The sequence below is a fragment of the Thermobia domestica genome, chromosome 9, assembly GCF_964235325.1.
Source record: "Thermobia domestica chromosome 9, izTheDome1.hap1.1, whole genome shotgun sequence".
Classification (NCBI taxonomy): domain Eukaryota; kingdom Metazoa; phylum Arthropoda; class Insecta; order Zygentoma; family Lepismatidae; genus Thermobia; species Thermobia domestica.
The window spans coordinates 57,749,151-57,766,146 of NC_137462.1; the positions used below are offsets into that span (position 1 = coordinate 57,749,151).

General features: G+C 35.3%; 1 protein-coding gene across 1 annotated transcript in view; it reads left to right on the forward strand.

The window, feature by feature from the left end:
* The window catches only part of LOC145660818 (beta-glucuronidase-like), a 60,136-nt gene extending 53,208 nt beyond the window's left edge, over positions 1-6,928 (forward strand). Inside the window, exons 12-14 of the mRNA XM_081726237.1 lie at positions 3,202-3,378; positions 3,870-4,008; positions 6,731-6,928. Of these exons, the coding sequence (XP_081582363.1) occupies positions 3,202-3,378; positions 3,870-4,008; positions 6,731-6,858 (444 nt within the window). The 3' untranslated portion in view covers positions 6,859-6,928. The remainder of the gene's footprint in view (positions 1-3,201; positions 3,379-3,869; positions 4,009-6,730) is intronic.
* Positions 6,929-16,996: the final 10,068 nt, after the last annotated feature.

The following is a 16,996-nucleotide window of genomic DNA, read 5'->3' on the forward strand; positions in this document are numbered from 1 at the left end:
TTTGGGCTCTGAGTAAAGACACTTATGTCTTATGAGCTAGGAGAAACAAAGGAAAAGGACTTGGTCTAAAATTAATTGACCAAGGTCTAAAATTAATTAATTAATTAATTAGGTATGGTATTATTAGCTTGACAATTGTCATGTCACTAATCTGCATTTGAGCGGATCTTAAGTAAATTGGTATGTTTTCCACTAATTTAGTATTTCTTGCATGAATTTTATTACACTTTATTTAGCATAGTTGACTTACAATAGAAAAATATAGACTTGATCGTTTAGGTTTTATTTTATTTATATTATATCATAAGATTAACAATATCATAATTTGAAATTGTAATTACCGTAGTGCAAACAATACGCTTAATTTTTTATCTGCGGGTGCGAATGTGGATGCGATTACTTATATCCGCGCAGACCTCTAGTTATCAGAATAATGGGAACACTTGAAAAAATGCATCCTACTAGGTTAATATAGCGTTAGACAATGTTTCAATCTGATAGTTCGTCCAGATTGGAGGCTGAAATGTGTGCGTGATTCAAGTCTCATAAAAGGATCACATACATTTCATTATGCTCGGGACCGTTGATTGGGTAGGGCGAGAGAAGGGCTCAGCTTCAACCAACTGTTTGTCAAACGCCGCCGCAAATAGCTCTAGGTATGTGAAAAGGCATATTACGGGAACCTGAAATACGGCGTCATTACCGGAAACAAAATCTGGACTATGAGATGTCTCATGAATTTGTGACATAATAACGTGTAGTGACAACCGGTAATACCGGTACCGGTACCGTGTAACAACCGGTATACGTCAGCACAGGATTCTCTAAAAAACAGGAGATTACGATCTTCTACGTACAGAACCACTGCTGTGCTCCACTATTGGACGGAGACACTCCGGTTCATACGCTTCTCTGAGCGTAAACCATATATAAACATGTCCCGTGGTTTGAAATAAAGTGAAGATGCCTTATATGACTATATCAACATTTCCAGTCATCAGTGGTCCATGTGGCATGTTCGTGACACCATTGGCGTCGTGCTAAAGCATTATGGTCCCTTATCAGCAGTTTCGTTCGTGCAGCCATATCACGTATGTATATACATGTCATACAACTCGCGATGTGGCGTTGCTGTGTGAGTTCCTCCGTCAATTGCATCGCTGTCGCTTGAGGGTTCTGAGTGAAAATTCGCTTTAATGTCTAGCAGGACATGTCACTGAAAGCTTTCACTGTTCCGACCACTGTTCTTCTTCGACGATGTGGTTTTGCCGTGAATTTTGTAGATAATCATGACCTTGGACACTATCCCTCGCGACATATCCAATTCAGTTTACACTTTCGTCATTCTCACATCTTATAATCGAGTGCAGCCAATTCGCATTCTTTGGAAATTATAGAGGTCGCTCATTTTAAACTATCACCGCCTCTTCAGTTAACTGTGCACACTGCCATTCTACTGCTTCTTAGGTAGTACGGGGTTTGTCCTAACAAGCCACCACCAACAGCTTGGCGGTGTGGTCGCCACCTGACCGTTGCCTACCTAGACATATGACATGTTTCCGACTCTAGCCGTTTGCATGATTATAATCATCTTCACATTTGAAATAGAATAATACTTTTCTTTGAAGATAATACTTTCCTTTGAATATGTATTTTTGTTCATTTCATTTTTCCTTTTAAAAAGAAATACATACCCTAAAGACAGCACTGATATGTGGTGCGCCCTCAAGTGAACCCATCCGATCTTCATCAAACTTAACATAATGATTGACTTTGACTGCTTAGCATCTATGTTAAATGTTTTCCTATGCATACCTTTGATTCCCGAGCTAAGATGTCATCGAAGTTGGGGTTTAGACTTGGTAAAACTTTCACAAAAAATAAAATACAGTAAACTCCCTGTTAATGATCACAACGGGATCGGGCTATGGTTAGATAATGAAAAAGTCAGTTAAAGAGAAAACCGCCATTTCATAGCCCTAAATTATGTAGCATCTGTATAATGGTTTTAAAAATCAATTGAATGGCAGAATGGTTTGTTTTATAAAGCTTAAGCTTTTTAAAGTTTTTAAAATTCAATAAACTTAACTTACCAAAATTAGAAGTTTCGACCAGAAGCTGGTCCAGTGACATACTACTGAATATTTCATATCCATCTAGTATTGAATAAAGCATATTTACTGTTACATATACACACACTATGCACTTATTTACATTGTGTATGTATTGATTAAAGAAAAACAGAAAACGTAAAAAATAATATTGTTCGTACAGTACTGTATTTTGTAGTTACATTTATTAAACGATGAGAAACACATTTTGGCTTTAAAATATGAAAATAATTTTAAAAGTCGTGATTTTGTTTTGTAAGTTTTGGTCAACTGATTTACTTAGTGCAAAGTTGCACGACTTTTTAATGAACATCACGTAGATTGATGATGTTCTTATGTTACTCTTGTTACTGTTTGATACTCAATGCACAGGCGGCTTGTAACCATTAATTAAATATGCAAAACAAGAAATATACAAGTCTCATTTAGTAAGTAACAGGGAAAGTTGTGTACAAGATCTAAAATGAGCTTCTGATTGTTATATGTTATTTTGTGGTAGTATTTCAAAGCTTTTTTTTATAGCTATTGCTAGCAAGCATGTGTCGCGCACGATGCACCGTTTAACAGTTATACAAGATGGCGTCATATTTATCAGACTGCTCGAAGCTGGAGCAGGGAACCGTTAAAGATTCCTGCTGAGTGAAGGCTGAAGGCTGATAGCAGCTCATGGCCACGTGATAATTCAACGCGATGACAACACATGAGTCGAACTTAAGTTTACCAGTGGATTTTGAAACTCAAATAGGCATAACCAATATTAATATTCTCTATATATTGAGTCCATTCTTTCAGGGCAATTATGGGAACCAATATTGTTAAACTTGAAATATTTGATACGAAGAGAAAAACCCTGTGCATTATTATATTTTAAATTGTTCAGTCTACAATACCACCCATGTCGTACTGAGATTCAGCAAACCGTGAACGTAAATTTTGACGTATCCCACTTTTAATGTTAACGAATTTTCCTCTTTCTTATTGAATGAGCCTTGTAAATAATGTACAACTAAGTAGTTAAGATGCATTTAAACCTTTTCATTAACATACTTTATGTACGTAGCGAAAAGTTGTATTTAACAATTTATTTTAGGCACCGTACTTCGACGTTATTTGTGTGAACAGATATTACGGGTGGTATTCTGACTCTGGTGTCCTCGATGTCATTCAGCTGCAGTTAGTGGACGACCTTACGCACTGGCACGATACGTTCCAAAAACCTCTTATAGTCACTGAATATGGAGCAGATACTGAACCAGGACTTCATATGGTAGGTTAGCATAACTATTCTATAAATACAAAGAAATTGTAGCAACATCGAGTCACTAGAAAAATATGATTCTATCAAATAGGTAATGTTTTACAAGTTATTGTTAACACATATCGTATGTGCTAACACATTGTTAACACATTTACCTACTTCTTCTTCAATTGTTGCTTACGTTGTGTTGGGTACACTGTGAGACTGCTACTTATTGACAGAAGGATTCTTTAAAAATCGGGTGAACTTTTTTCCTGACAATCATTCCGGAAACTGATGTAATGATTTTGTTAATAAGTAGTTGATGTAATAAATAGTTGATTAATTATCCTACACCATGACTTCATTTAGTTCTTATTAATTATAAACATTAGAAAGTATACAATTTTTCACCTTATCCATATAATTTTACGTAATACAGATTATAAATAATTTCCAAAGATCTCATTTGTCTTGTGAATAGACAACTGTAGCTGAATGTTTGATTTATTAATCTACAGGATCCACCAATTTTATGGACTGAAGATTATCAAGTAGCTCTTTTAGAAGAGAATTTCCGTGCATTCGATACACTGCGAGACCAAGGCATTCTAATAGGTGAAATGATCTGGAATTTTGCTGACTTTAATACAAAGCAAGGTAATGAATTGCTTAATTTCTGTTATTGTAAGTTTTACCAAAAATGAATTGTGTTAAGCATACAATTTTGTGAGTCACACAAAATATTTTAGTGAAAGTTAAGTGCTGTTAACTCGAGGATTATTAAGATAGTTGTATCACTATATCATTTACATTAAGCTTAATTTTATGCATCTTTATTACAGGTTGTTAAATTTAGTAATTTCCATAGTTTTACAACTTAGAAACGTCAACACCTAAGTGAGAACATATTTCAATTTAAAATTCTTCCATTTTTACTAAATTTCCAAACTTAAGTGTACGAACATTAGGATATCGGTAATAACATAATATATTTACTATTTTTAGTTCATTTATTACACATAAGACCATAGTGCTCATAAGATCAACAGAAGGCAGAATTTCTACTCTGGTAAATGATGTCAAAATGTGCATAGGCTCACAAAACTATTTTCGTGAAACATTACAGGAAATATCGTAAGTTGTTCGTTACTTGGTAAAAATACAGTATAAAATATATGATACTATGTAAACCTTTGCTCATAGCAAAAAGTAACAACTAATACAAATTGTTATTGTCGGTTTATATATATTTATATACCCTAGGAAGGTGATGGCTTCGGTGTTAAAATAATACACTAACAGTGATTGACAAATTAAGCTGTTTAAATACCATATTTTTTTCTGTATGTATATGGAATGGCCTCGAAGCAAGTTCACTCCTATGTTCTATTAATTTCTTTTCATGGATAAGACTACTTGCAAGAAGATATGCTTCATCTTCTCTATAAGTGATTGACTTTGAAGGCCTTCAGTCAGATTGGGGGATTTGAAATACTCTCAGATATCTACAAAAGAATAACTTTTTTTCATAGATGTGAAGTCGTTCAAATGCAGTAATTTTCGTTTCCGTGAAAGTGATGTTATTTTCAAAGTAAGAATTAATAATCTTTATTGATCAAGTACACTGCATCCTTTTGTACTTTTACTATTCTAATTGTTCAATAAAATGTTCCTTAAAAACAAAAATTACGGCTGAAACCACACCATAGACCTCTGATTTCGCCCATTTATATTGTTTAACCATATGGAGTGACTTCGGCCGGTATAAACTAGTATACAGATCGAAATAATGGAAACATCTGTGAAAGTCGGAACATCTTGTATTAATATGGTATTGCTTCACCTTTACCACACAACATAGCTTAAATTCTGATACTGAGGTCTGGAGACAGTGCATCAATGTGATAAATGAGTTGCAATGTGATAAATGAGCTGCCGAACACCATGGTATAGCGCCCTAGACTATAATATAGGTAACTATAATATACTAAGATGAGCCGCACGCTTTGCAATATTCTGGTGCACAACATACATATATTTATTACATACAATGAAAGAAGGTTAACATGCAAAATATAGCTCCTCGTTTTGGACTGTCTGTTGTTACTTTCCTGTTAGTTCCTCGATTATACTTCGGAACCGTATTTTGTTCTTAGAGGCTAAGAAGCCAGGCACTGTTGTTTCATCTCTTGCTAGTTGGTGAAGCATCCTGATTTCAGGAAGTTCGCCATGGGACAAGACAGCAATCCGAAGGGACAAGGTTAGGACTATGTGCCGGGTGTGGCAATTGCTTGATGTCATCAAGGTTCAGATTTCTTGTTGTGTTTCTTGACCGAATACAGTTTTGCGTTATTCTGTTGCAGTAAAGTAACCTTCTGGTTCATTAATGCAGAATGTATTTGGTAGTGCAGCATACGTCCATTGGAACTTTCCCAAATAAAGATCTCATTATTAATATGACTGTTAGGAATGAACATGATGCAACCACACATTTTATGGCTTTATATTTGAAATGGCCGTAACCTGTTCTGGAAGTTGGTCCTTATTCAATCACTGCTTTTGAACGTTCGGAGTTAGTAAAAGCACTCACATTTCGTCGTATGTGGCAATCCATCTGAGAAAGCGCACATCACGCGGATTCTGCAGCAGTGGAAGGCACAGTTCTACTCTCCTCGAACTAGAGTGGGACAACGCCGCAGCTCGTAATGTTTTTTCCGAGTTGGTGAAGTGACTCTACTGTGGACTGGAACATATCGAGTTGCTTTGACAATCGTCGTGTGCTGGTGGATGGAATTTCCTCAGTATCATGTCGTATGGCCTCAAAATCTATTACCCTTGGGTGGCTGGACCCTGGCTGATCTTCAACATTTTTACCACCTGCACGAAATTTCTGGAGCCAACAAGTTGCTATGCTGTGTGTGGTTCACTGCACCTTCGTTATTGCCACTAAAATGACTGAAGATACTGACGGATTGGAAACCTCTGTGTCAAATAGATGGCTTACCACATTACCTCTCACGGTATATACACGGGCCTGCTTTTTGAGTTGCATGAGACTTACTGCTCACGTTTATACATAATCTTTATCCCTAAATTTAGATGGCACAATATAATTATATGACAACTTGAAAGGTAAGGTATTGTCGTATTTAAATATATGGTTTCGAATATTTTGATCAGAAACTTAATCTCTGCTTCAGAAAAGAAACAATTCAAAAAATTGTCAAAGTCACTCCATTTTTCCGATGTCACCCTTAGCCTCCTTAACTAGATATTAACTTTATAGACATTGTTAGATTGAAAATTATCATGGATGATATCAATCATAAAATTATTCAAATCCATTAATTGCTTTCTACCATTTTGTTATATTTTCCAGAATTTCGGCGTGTAGTTGGGAATAAGAAGGGAATATTCACGAGAGAAAGGCAACCCAAGACAGCAGCACGTGTCTTGAGGCAACGATACCGAGCTCTAGCGGAGGAGATAGACGATTACCATTGGTAGATTGGAATCTACGGCACTGAAGAATACTTGATTCTGAACGTAGATCTACTGGTTCGCATATTGTGTTAGATGAAACATCAAGTTTTCCAAAATTACTGTTTGATATGTTAATTAAATCATCAGTTAGCTGTTAAGTTTCGTTTCATTTCACTGAGATCTAATGACTATATAAAAAGTTCTGGTACTCCAAAATATTCACTTTAGCAGTGAAAGAAAATGTACGACTACATTTCTCATTGTATCTAAGCTTTCAACAGAGTATCTTAGAGAATGTTTTCGAACACTAAAATATCTTTGATTCGTGTTCTTTGAAATTCTTTCTTCTGAACTTTTCCATTTTCAGAGGAGATTAATAAAATAAACTCCATATGTAAAGTGAAACACTTACATTTTTGCCTCCACAGATTATGAATCAGGGGCGTCCCTTGGAGAAAATCTTAATTCTATGTACACAAAAATTAGTAATTTTTCTTATGCTAGCATGTACCGGTAAATTGTTAACCCTTATCCGGGCAAGCGGGGTCACCAAGGCACAGTAGCTTCATTTATTTTTTCGAATTTCTCAATAACCATAAATATTTCGATGACATAAAATTCTGAATCCTTCTATCGTTAGTTGCAGGTAAAGTCATGAACATATCGAGTTGGTAAGGCTAATAGAGTTGGTATGGCCCAGTTGTCCGTCTACGTTACAAAAATATCTTGTCCGGATAAGGGTTAATTTTTATTTATGTGGTTTCCCTAAGATATCTGCAAAATTCCATTAAATAATCTAATCATTGGCGTTGTTGCCCTAAGAATTAAGACGAAACGAGAAGTTCGGTGGGCAACACTAGTTCAACCAAATCTTAGATCTTAGACACTGTTTCATCATTCATGGTATAAAAACTACAAATTGATAAAATGGTTCTATGAATACAATGAAAAACATTTATCATCATTTAAGGATATACCGGTAACTACACATATATACCTCAATAATGAACAAGGTTTAAATTGAGTTGATCTTAACTTTAACGTCCCTTTTCCGTAGCGAGGCTATATGAGACGGGACCTACTGATTAACGTGAAATATGAACCACAGGAGCTCGCGCTGTGAATCCAACCTGAGTCGCCCACGTCAAAGGCGCGTACACTAACCGCTTAACCACGAGGGAGCTCAACACGATATAAATGTTGTACTATCACTCTCTTCGTGGTGGTTATGAGTGGAAGGACTCTGGTAACTTTTAGATGAAAGTAATGTGAAAGAAAGCAAAGTAAACATTTTTTTTCAAAATGAAACGAAAAACGTTTACTAGAATCGAGGCGAGAAAGAATCTTTCGGGAATCAAGACAAGACGGAGATTCTTCAAAATTTTCAGAGCGAGAAAAAAACTCATTACGTCTCGTTAATGAGAATATGATTATCTTTTCTTAAATTTTTAAGTTAACCTGAATTTAATCCAATTACAGTTAATATTTAAATGGGCACGACAGGGCAGCATTTAGGACCCTTTTATTCTCGTGGCTGCGCTAGCGGTTGGTAAATCGCCGCGTTTTCTACAGCGGAGCGGATCTCCAATCCCGAAATGTAAAAATGCGATCGCCACTAGTTACGACTCTTGGCTGTTGGGCGGTTTCTATTTACATTCTTTTATGTGGCCCTTTAATCCACAGCGGCTTGAAGATTCATTTGGTACAATATAGTTTGAAAACTGCGGCAGCTGAGCAACCGCTACCGCAACCGCGTGAATAAAAGGAGCGACGAAGGCCCCATAAGATCCATAGTAGTAGACCAACCGATACCAACCGCGAGGATAAAAGGACTCTTATGACATTTAAGGGCAGCGCTACGAGTTTCCTCTAAACACTGTTAGCCAATAAGGTGCATTAATAACATCCACGTTAGTTAATGCACGGCTTACACTGTAAAGTGTCTGGTTAGCAACACCTCTTACCACATGGCATTATCGAATCATAACCTTCTTTTCATTGGCCTATCCCACAAGCTATCGGATTTTATTTCACGATTTCGAGAAGTCAGGAAATTACGCGGGTTTGAATGGGTATACTACTACTACTACTACTGCTAGCCTTTCTGTTTCAAGTGTGCCCCTGCTGGGACTGCTGTCGATGTGTGCTTTCTCATACCTCTCTCGAAAGAGGAGGGACAAGTTGCTGTGACCAAGGTGGATGCGAACAGGGTTGTCACATCGAATTATTTCATGGGCTCGAATTATTTCTTCACTCGCCAAGACCAAACGACTGAATAACAAATAGACAACACAACCTAGATCATTCACTTCCTTCTCTAAACCAAAGGAAAGGTTTCCTCCGTAAGAGGGTTGGCGGAGGTGGGCTGAAGTATATTTCAGATGCTTTCCGACAGGGCCGGCCTTAAGCCGATTGGACCGATTGCTCCCAATCGGGCCCCGCGCTAGTGGTTTCTATTCTACTCTTCACTCTAACCTGCTCTCTAGTGCCGTTTTAACTGTATGTTAGGCCCCAGAGTAAACAAGTATGTTGTGGTTCCTATGACTAAATTTTACTCCTAATACATGTAATTAATGCATGGGGAGCCCCCCAGGCAAGTAAGTGGATATGGTACCGTTAAGATGGTTCTGGTACTCTGGTATTCAAGTATACACAACAACATACTGCAATACAGGTGCTTCCATGGACTCCACAAGGGAGGGAGTCTCTCCCTAACAAGTAAATGAATAGTTTGTATTAAGTTTCCGGGGATGAGCAAATATTTTCTGAATTTAATGCTGCAGTAGTTTCTTTATTTTTTGCCTTACAACTTCTGTTGTAAAAACAGATAGTATGTCCAGCTATTATTCTGCACTCCCCAACATCCCTAACACTCTCCCAAATTTTCTTACACACACCCTAGGGCGTAAAAATATTGTTTTCTTTGAGTTTGTACACTCATCACATTATTATTCTGGGTGCTACCTTTCTTACTTTGAACACCCCACTAAGTTAAAGTTCCTGACGTTCTTACTGATTATGTCATGTGATACTATTGTGAATATCGAGATGGTATCAAATAAATCAGCTTCATTGCGATTTCTTTGCATACCCTTTCTCTTATTATAGCTATATTAAAAATACAAAACCAGAAGACAAACTTTGCTCTCTGCAGTGTAAAATCCCGTGGATGTATTTTTTTAAAAATCAAGTCAGAAAAACCGAATGTATGCTAGTGCGTACTGAGTAGGTGGCTGCTTATGAAGGTTTGTCTTCTAACTCGAATAATCCAATGGAAAATATGTCATCCATCTTCCATCAGTTCCTTAAGGTTTGTGATAATCTCATCATCATCATTTTGTTTGTAATCGATAACCATTTCAAGCTGAATACACCTTTCATAAGTAGCTACCTACCATGTTCTCACTAGCGTACATGAGATTTTCCTGACTTGAATTCTTTTCAAAAAGATACAACTGTTAAGAAATCTTTGAATCAACGAATTCATATCAATGTGCATTTCATTGTGACATAGAAATATAAACTTATGTAAACATAAACTTCGCCATTGGATGTCTCGTAAAATTCTAGCCCAGTTTAATATATTACATGAGACCTTCCGATTTTAAATGTCAAGCGAGATACAAGATGGCCGACTTTAAGATGACGGCCATCATTAGCATACCCTCAATTAGATGTCTACTTCCCCCAGTGTCAGTTAATGTCCTTTTGTTTTTCACCCTTTTACCCATTTTAAAAATAAAATGAAATTATCAAACTTGAAACACATTGTTAAAGCATATTCTAATCAATCAGGTTTCTGGCCACTGCGGCCGGGTCATTCCATGTGAAATTAACCAAATTTTCAGATAAAAGAAAAAAAACCTCGTTGTCTTGCTTAGCACACCAGATGTATCTCCCGAAATGGTTACATGAAATTAATTGTAGACTCCAGGCCCATTCTTGGCCCAAGTTGACATTTAGCACACTTATGTCGGAATTTTCCTAGAATTTTCATGAAAATGATATTTGATTTTCAAATAAATATTCCTGACATATCTTGTAGCCTATTCTTTCCTCTTCAAAATGGTATATTATTTTTGTCTCTAGCTCAATATTTATGCGAGATATGACCAATTGAAGCTAAAAGATTCTACAAAATACATCAACTTTGCCAATTTTTTTCCACCCTGTACTCTGAAACTAAAGGGGGTACAGGGTAACAATTTGGTGCATGATCATTTCTCAAAGGGGTCTACAAGTACACCAAGTTTCATCGAAATCTGACATCATAAGGTTTTGGGCTTGGTTGATTACACATGAAATGTGGAGTCTTTATGAACGGAAGCACTTTAAATTTTGCTTATGTTCGTTTCTTGATATTTCACACTTCTCTGCCACGTTTGGTAGATTTCGACATCGATTGGTTAACTTGTAAGGAACGAAAATTATGAAATAATGATACAGAACCTTCTTGAAAAATTGCGAGACCAAAGATGAAATATGTATTATAAAATTTTTCGCTGTCTGCATTTCCATTTGAGTTTTTTCTCTGAAAAATTAGCCGCTATAAGCAATGAACAGGATGACCGTTGTCACCAAAACATTTTGCAGTGGGAAAAACGTTATAAACGAAAATGGTTATAGCCACTAGACCAGCAACGAGAGCAATATATATACTTGGTGCAAGTTACTTGTAAACCTGGGGCCCCGCGAAAAGTTCCTAATCGAGCCCTATACCTCCTAAAACCGGCCCTGCTTTCCGAGAGCACACTTGAAATAGAAAGTCTCTTCTACTACTACTATTAGTACTACTACTACTACTACTACTACTGCTGTTAATAATAATAATAATAATAATAATAATAATAATAATAATAATAATAATAATAATAATAATACATCTTAAGAATAGCTTAAGAGACGAATGCATTGCATTGGATGTCAATTATTATCAACACACACTGTTTAAAACGTAGAAAGAAACCACAGCAAGACGCACCGTAAAAAAAAAAAAAAAAAAAGATGATTTATATTTACGTACTTTGTAAGAAATGAAGCTGTATTGGACAAAACATAAAGTGAGACCTAATACAATTTAAGGTTAGTGTAAAGGGACAAGTTTTGCCAATATATGTCAGTACAGTCTTCGTATCTCTCTCATGTACTTTTTTATCTTTCACAAAAGAGACTTCAAATTTTTAGGGAAGGAACTTCTCAACTATTAAAGGGAACAATCCGTGCCGATTTTTTATTTAAAACTTTCTTCATTGTTGAAACAGTTTCATTGTTAAAGGTTTGAATATCCATTTCAACAATGAAGAAAATTCTAAATAAACAATCGGCACGGATTATTGCCTTTGATAGATTATGAAGTTCCATTTCCAAAAATTTGAAGTCTGTAGGTTGAAATTTGTAAGCGAAATCGTGAATTTTCGTGAAAGATAAAAAATACATGGGAGAGATACGAAGACTGTAGTGCCATCTAGCGGCAAACCTTGTCGCTTTAAACTAACATTAAGGTAAGATCACAACCACTGTAGTGCTTTTACTTTCTCCCGCTGGAAATCGAACCCAGGGTAGTGATCTAGCTACTTAACTAGCGAGGATGCCTAAATTTAATAAAATAATATCATTGTATAAGTCCCACATCTGTCCCCAAAAATTGAAAGTGACTATATTTGCGATTTAATAACTCTTGAACTACATGATTGATCTCGATCAAATTTTCAACATAGATGAGGTTCGGGCTTGGGATGATGATTTTTGTCATTTCACTTTGACCATTGCACGTTAGGGTTGGGGGAGGGCAAGGGGTAGATATATAAAAATGATGGAAAATGACCGATATTAGAAAATAGTGCCGAATTCATAGTTTTCATAAATGTCAAATAAATTCGAAAAAGAAATTAGTAATAACTTTGACAAAATAGTGTTTTAGTGAATATCAATAGATTATTTTATTTAAATTTTATTACTTTTGAGTACGTAACGGGACAGTGTTCAAACCCCCATATTACTAAGTTTAATAATAATAATAATAATAATAATAATAATAATAATAATAATAATAAATAGTCTTATTACCTAAGTGTAAAGCGTGTATCTATCACTGGCTTATAGATAGATAGCAAACCTGTCAAATGTAATTGATTGACCTAGAGGAATTAATCCATTGGTAGATATAACATCAACAAAGTAAAGGTCACCGTTCTTAGTTTCCTAAGAGAAAATACCGTTACTAAGGAACGTAGCTGTTATTAGTTTAAGCATGATTTTATTCGTTTACCAATAATCATAAAGGCGCGCCATCCTCCTCCTGTGTTACTTACAAGTACTGTGGCAGATTTAGATCAGAGTTGCCAACTTGAGAGAACAAAATTATCGATTTTAGTCTTTAAAATTACCGTATGTTACACAAAATTATCGTATATTCGTTATGCCTGTGATGATTGTAGAAGCAACTACTAATAATAGCAACATCTAGTAATCTTCAGTTTCGAACTTCAAATCGGGTTTACTATCCTCACCTTTTAAAAATACTTATTAAAATTTCTCTGAATAAGACCAATATTTCCACACTGTCGTAAACGTAATTGAATTTAAAGAATGGATGCAGGGTTATCATTTACCAATTTTCAAACCGTTATTGATTTATTTTAGCGAGAGTGACTGTAAAGAACCTCAGTATGCGTATTTTATTATTTAATGCACATCTACAATTTATTTGTACATTCAAAAACGGCAACAAATGTATGAACAAATTCAAAAGTGCATTATCACCTGCAATTCTTCCTTTCCTGCAATTATAGGCAACCCGGAAAACACTACCGTTGGGGTGGTTGGAAATTAGAAATGCGTCGGACCCAACCTCAATTTTGTTACAAATATAGCAGTGTGGCAAACTGAAAATAAGAGAATAAAATAAATTGTTAAGAATGACGTCTTTTTTTTTTATCGTGAGGGCAATGGATAATACAAAAAGTTACAAAATGTTCTTACATAAGAAGTTCAAACAAGATGAATGGTAAGAAATAGATATAAAAGGAAAGTAGTTTCTCTCGTTTTTCCAACAAGAAATCTCGTAAAAAAAGAAAAGAGGTTACTTGATGTAAAAGCTTAATATAAAAGCCTAGCAGCACAAAAATAAAACATCCACACTAAGCGGAAAGAGCGACAAACACTAGTGGCGCAGCAAACTTGCGACTTTTACATGTAAGATAAACAGATAGGACTCTAATTGTAAAATCAATTGTTATGATAATAATAATAGTAATACATATTATTATTATTATTATTATTATTATTATTATTATTATTATTATTAAAACACGTTTTCTTTTCAAAATATCTGATTCTGGCTAAGAGCATGTGTGCATGTAGAGGTCATGAGTGCACTGTTTGTCAATGAGCGGTCGCAAAGGTCAAAAGGGATGGGAGAGGAACAAAAACATTTCTTAACATAAAGACGAAACAGATAATTTTGCCAAAATTTCCCCCGAAAATCTGGTGTTAAATTTTTTGTAACTGCCAACACTGCTACCAAACAGACGTGAACTATCTTAAATTAAACATTGGTACACCACTAATATATCCTACAAGTATCATTGCGATATTTAAGGAACAAAACTTCTAATTTCCAAAAATATATTACGGTAAAGAGAAAAGTAGTGAAAAACTAGAAAAATCAAGGGTTAGAACCTAAATACGAATTTTTCGTGCGCCCCCTAATTACCCAATTGTAACGATCTGTTTGCGCGTTTGTTCAGTAAGGACAAATGTTCGACTGGCGTAAGTTGACTTGCAATCTGACGTATAGGTACGGATTTATAAACAAATATTTAGATTTTTTGCTCAAATTTAGGGAAATCTTAATTTCCCTAATTGGCAACACTGCGCGCAGGTGCGTCCAATTTATGTCAACAATTAGGTATCCATCCGAGGTATCTAGCTGGCAAGGCTTAAGGAGATCTCTCTACAACGAAGGAAACTACAGGGAAAAAGAAGTAAAGGAAATTCGAAATTCGGAATTCTCGAATTTTTGATTGGGATGAAATTTGAAAATAACTTTATAACTATAAGAAAAATTTTCTCTCCTTTTTACATCTTAGTTCCAACACTGTTGGTGAGAAATGTAGGGTGTTTCAAAATGCATATCGGGGTTTTAAGTCTTCGTAGTACTTATTACATTTTACGTACAATTATGAACAATACACTAAGTAAAAAAGCACCTCAAACAGTCTTTGCTACAAGTGTTCGATGTGAGATTCATTCTCACACGGCACACATCTAATCGATAGGCGAGAAAGGCCCATAAACTTTCCGCCATATGGCACAAAACACATTCAATTTAGGGGAGTCTCGTTTCAACTGTACCATCTCCTGAGGATTTGCTGATCGCCAGATGCGAACATTATGAGTGTTCACATTAGCTCTTAGATGAAATGTCGATTTATCACTAAAGACTACACGATCCAGAAAATCTTCATTGTTCTGTAGCAATATTTCATTTGTGAAATTGGCACGTAAACCGTACTCTGTAGGCTTTAGACCCGTAGCAACTGCAAACGATAAGGACATAGTTGCAAGCGTCTCCTTGATATTCTTCACACAGACGGTTGCATTGTAACTACAGATTCAGTCTTTATTAAAACGCAAAAAGCTTTCTTCTCTCTAGTCTCTATCTTTGCTACTTGCTCTTTCTAACGGCAGACCGAAGAAACAATGCGTGTGCATGTGTGCGTAGAAAACTGAGTTGCTCTTTCATTTGATATAATATTTATTGTAAGTTAATTGTAATAAATACTAAAACGTTTCAAAACCCTAATATTAATTTTGAAACACCCTGCATTACTTCAAATTGTTAAATCCTACATTCATGTCATGTATATACATATCATCAGCACCGGCCCTAGGCGATTTGTCGCCCCGTACAATGGCATAATCTGCTCCTCTCCCTTTCTCCAGAAAGAACAAATCTTAAAAGTCATTATTTTAAGTATGCTACTCCAGCATGAACAACGAAGGGGAGGGTGAGTACAGTGGCACTCAGAAAGGCTTAAATACTTACTAAAAATACAATCTCCTCGTGTCCGTTTTTTTCTTTAAATATTAATCTAGGCCTACTATGTTAGTGAAACATAAAGCAAAAACACCTGAAGGAAAGATCGTAATCCTTTTCATAGAATTCAATATCGAGCTTCAATCTCAGCATATCAGTTTACAATTCCAATGCAATTAGCTTTTTTATCTTTATTTCTTGATTTTTCTTCTACATCTGTTAACACTTTTTTTTTAAAGAAATGTTTCTAACTTCGGTGATAAGGAACTTGTTTGTGACAAAAACAAGACTAGTTGTCATATCAAAACTGTGATAATTAACTAAATGGAACAGATATTCGCTACTATTCGAGAATTGAATTCTTGCATTTGACAATAATCAAATAATTTGTGCTCGGATTTGTTTGACCATTTGCTTTAGCATTGTCCACGTGACCTTAAACTAATGCAACCTAAACATAATTTATGAATGTAGTATTCAAATAGAAGGTCAGCTTAGTAAATGTCACTACCATCATCATGAAGTCTGTTTCCAACAAGAAATATTTAATTTTAATTACATACTTATATCAGATTTTGCCGGACCCTCCAAACTTGCCGCTCCATGTAAATGCACGTGTTGCACATATGGTAGTGCCGGCTCTGCATATCATATATATCTAGTCGACAAATTATTTATATCTGATATTTAGATAAATAGTAGTAGGCAAATTAGTGTTAGTTTTTACCTTTAGACAAGTTTTTTGAATTTTAGACTGTTCCTGACATTATTTTCGTACTTATTAAAGGCCTGCTTTTACGAAAATATAAAATTTCATTTCTACTTTTATTTCTTAGTTGATATGGATGAAAACTGCTGAAACCCGAATTCTTGGTAGGTAAGCTATTCATAAAGGCCCTAAATTGCAAAATATTTGTAGCATATCAGTATCTAGCGTTCAATTTATGTTGCATTTTACGGTGAATACACGTACATAAAAATATTTCATAATTAAATAGACGTAAGATGCATTACAAATGACTATTTGTTAAAAAGCGAAATATAGAAAAAAACGAGAGGCAATGTTTTTTTTCTAAAAAAGCGTACATTTCTATAAAATACGTACGCTGTTTTTTCTATTTA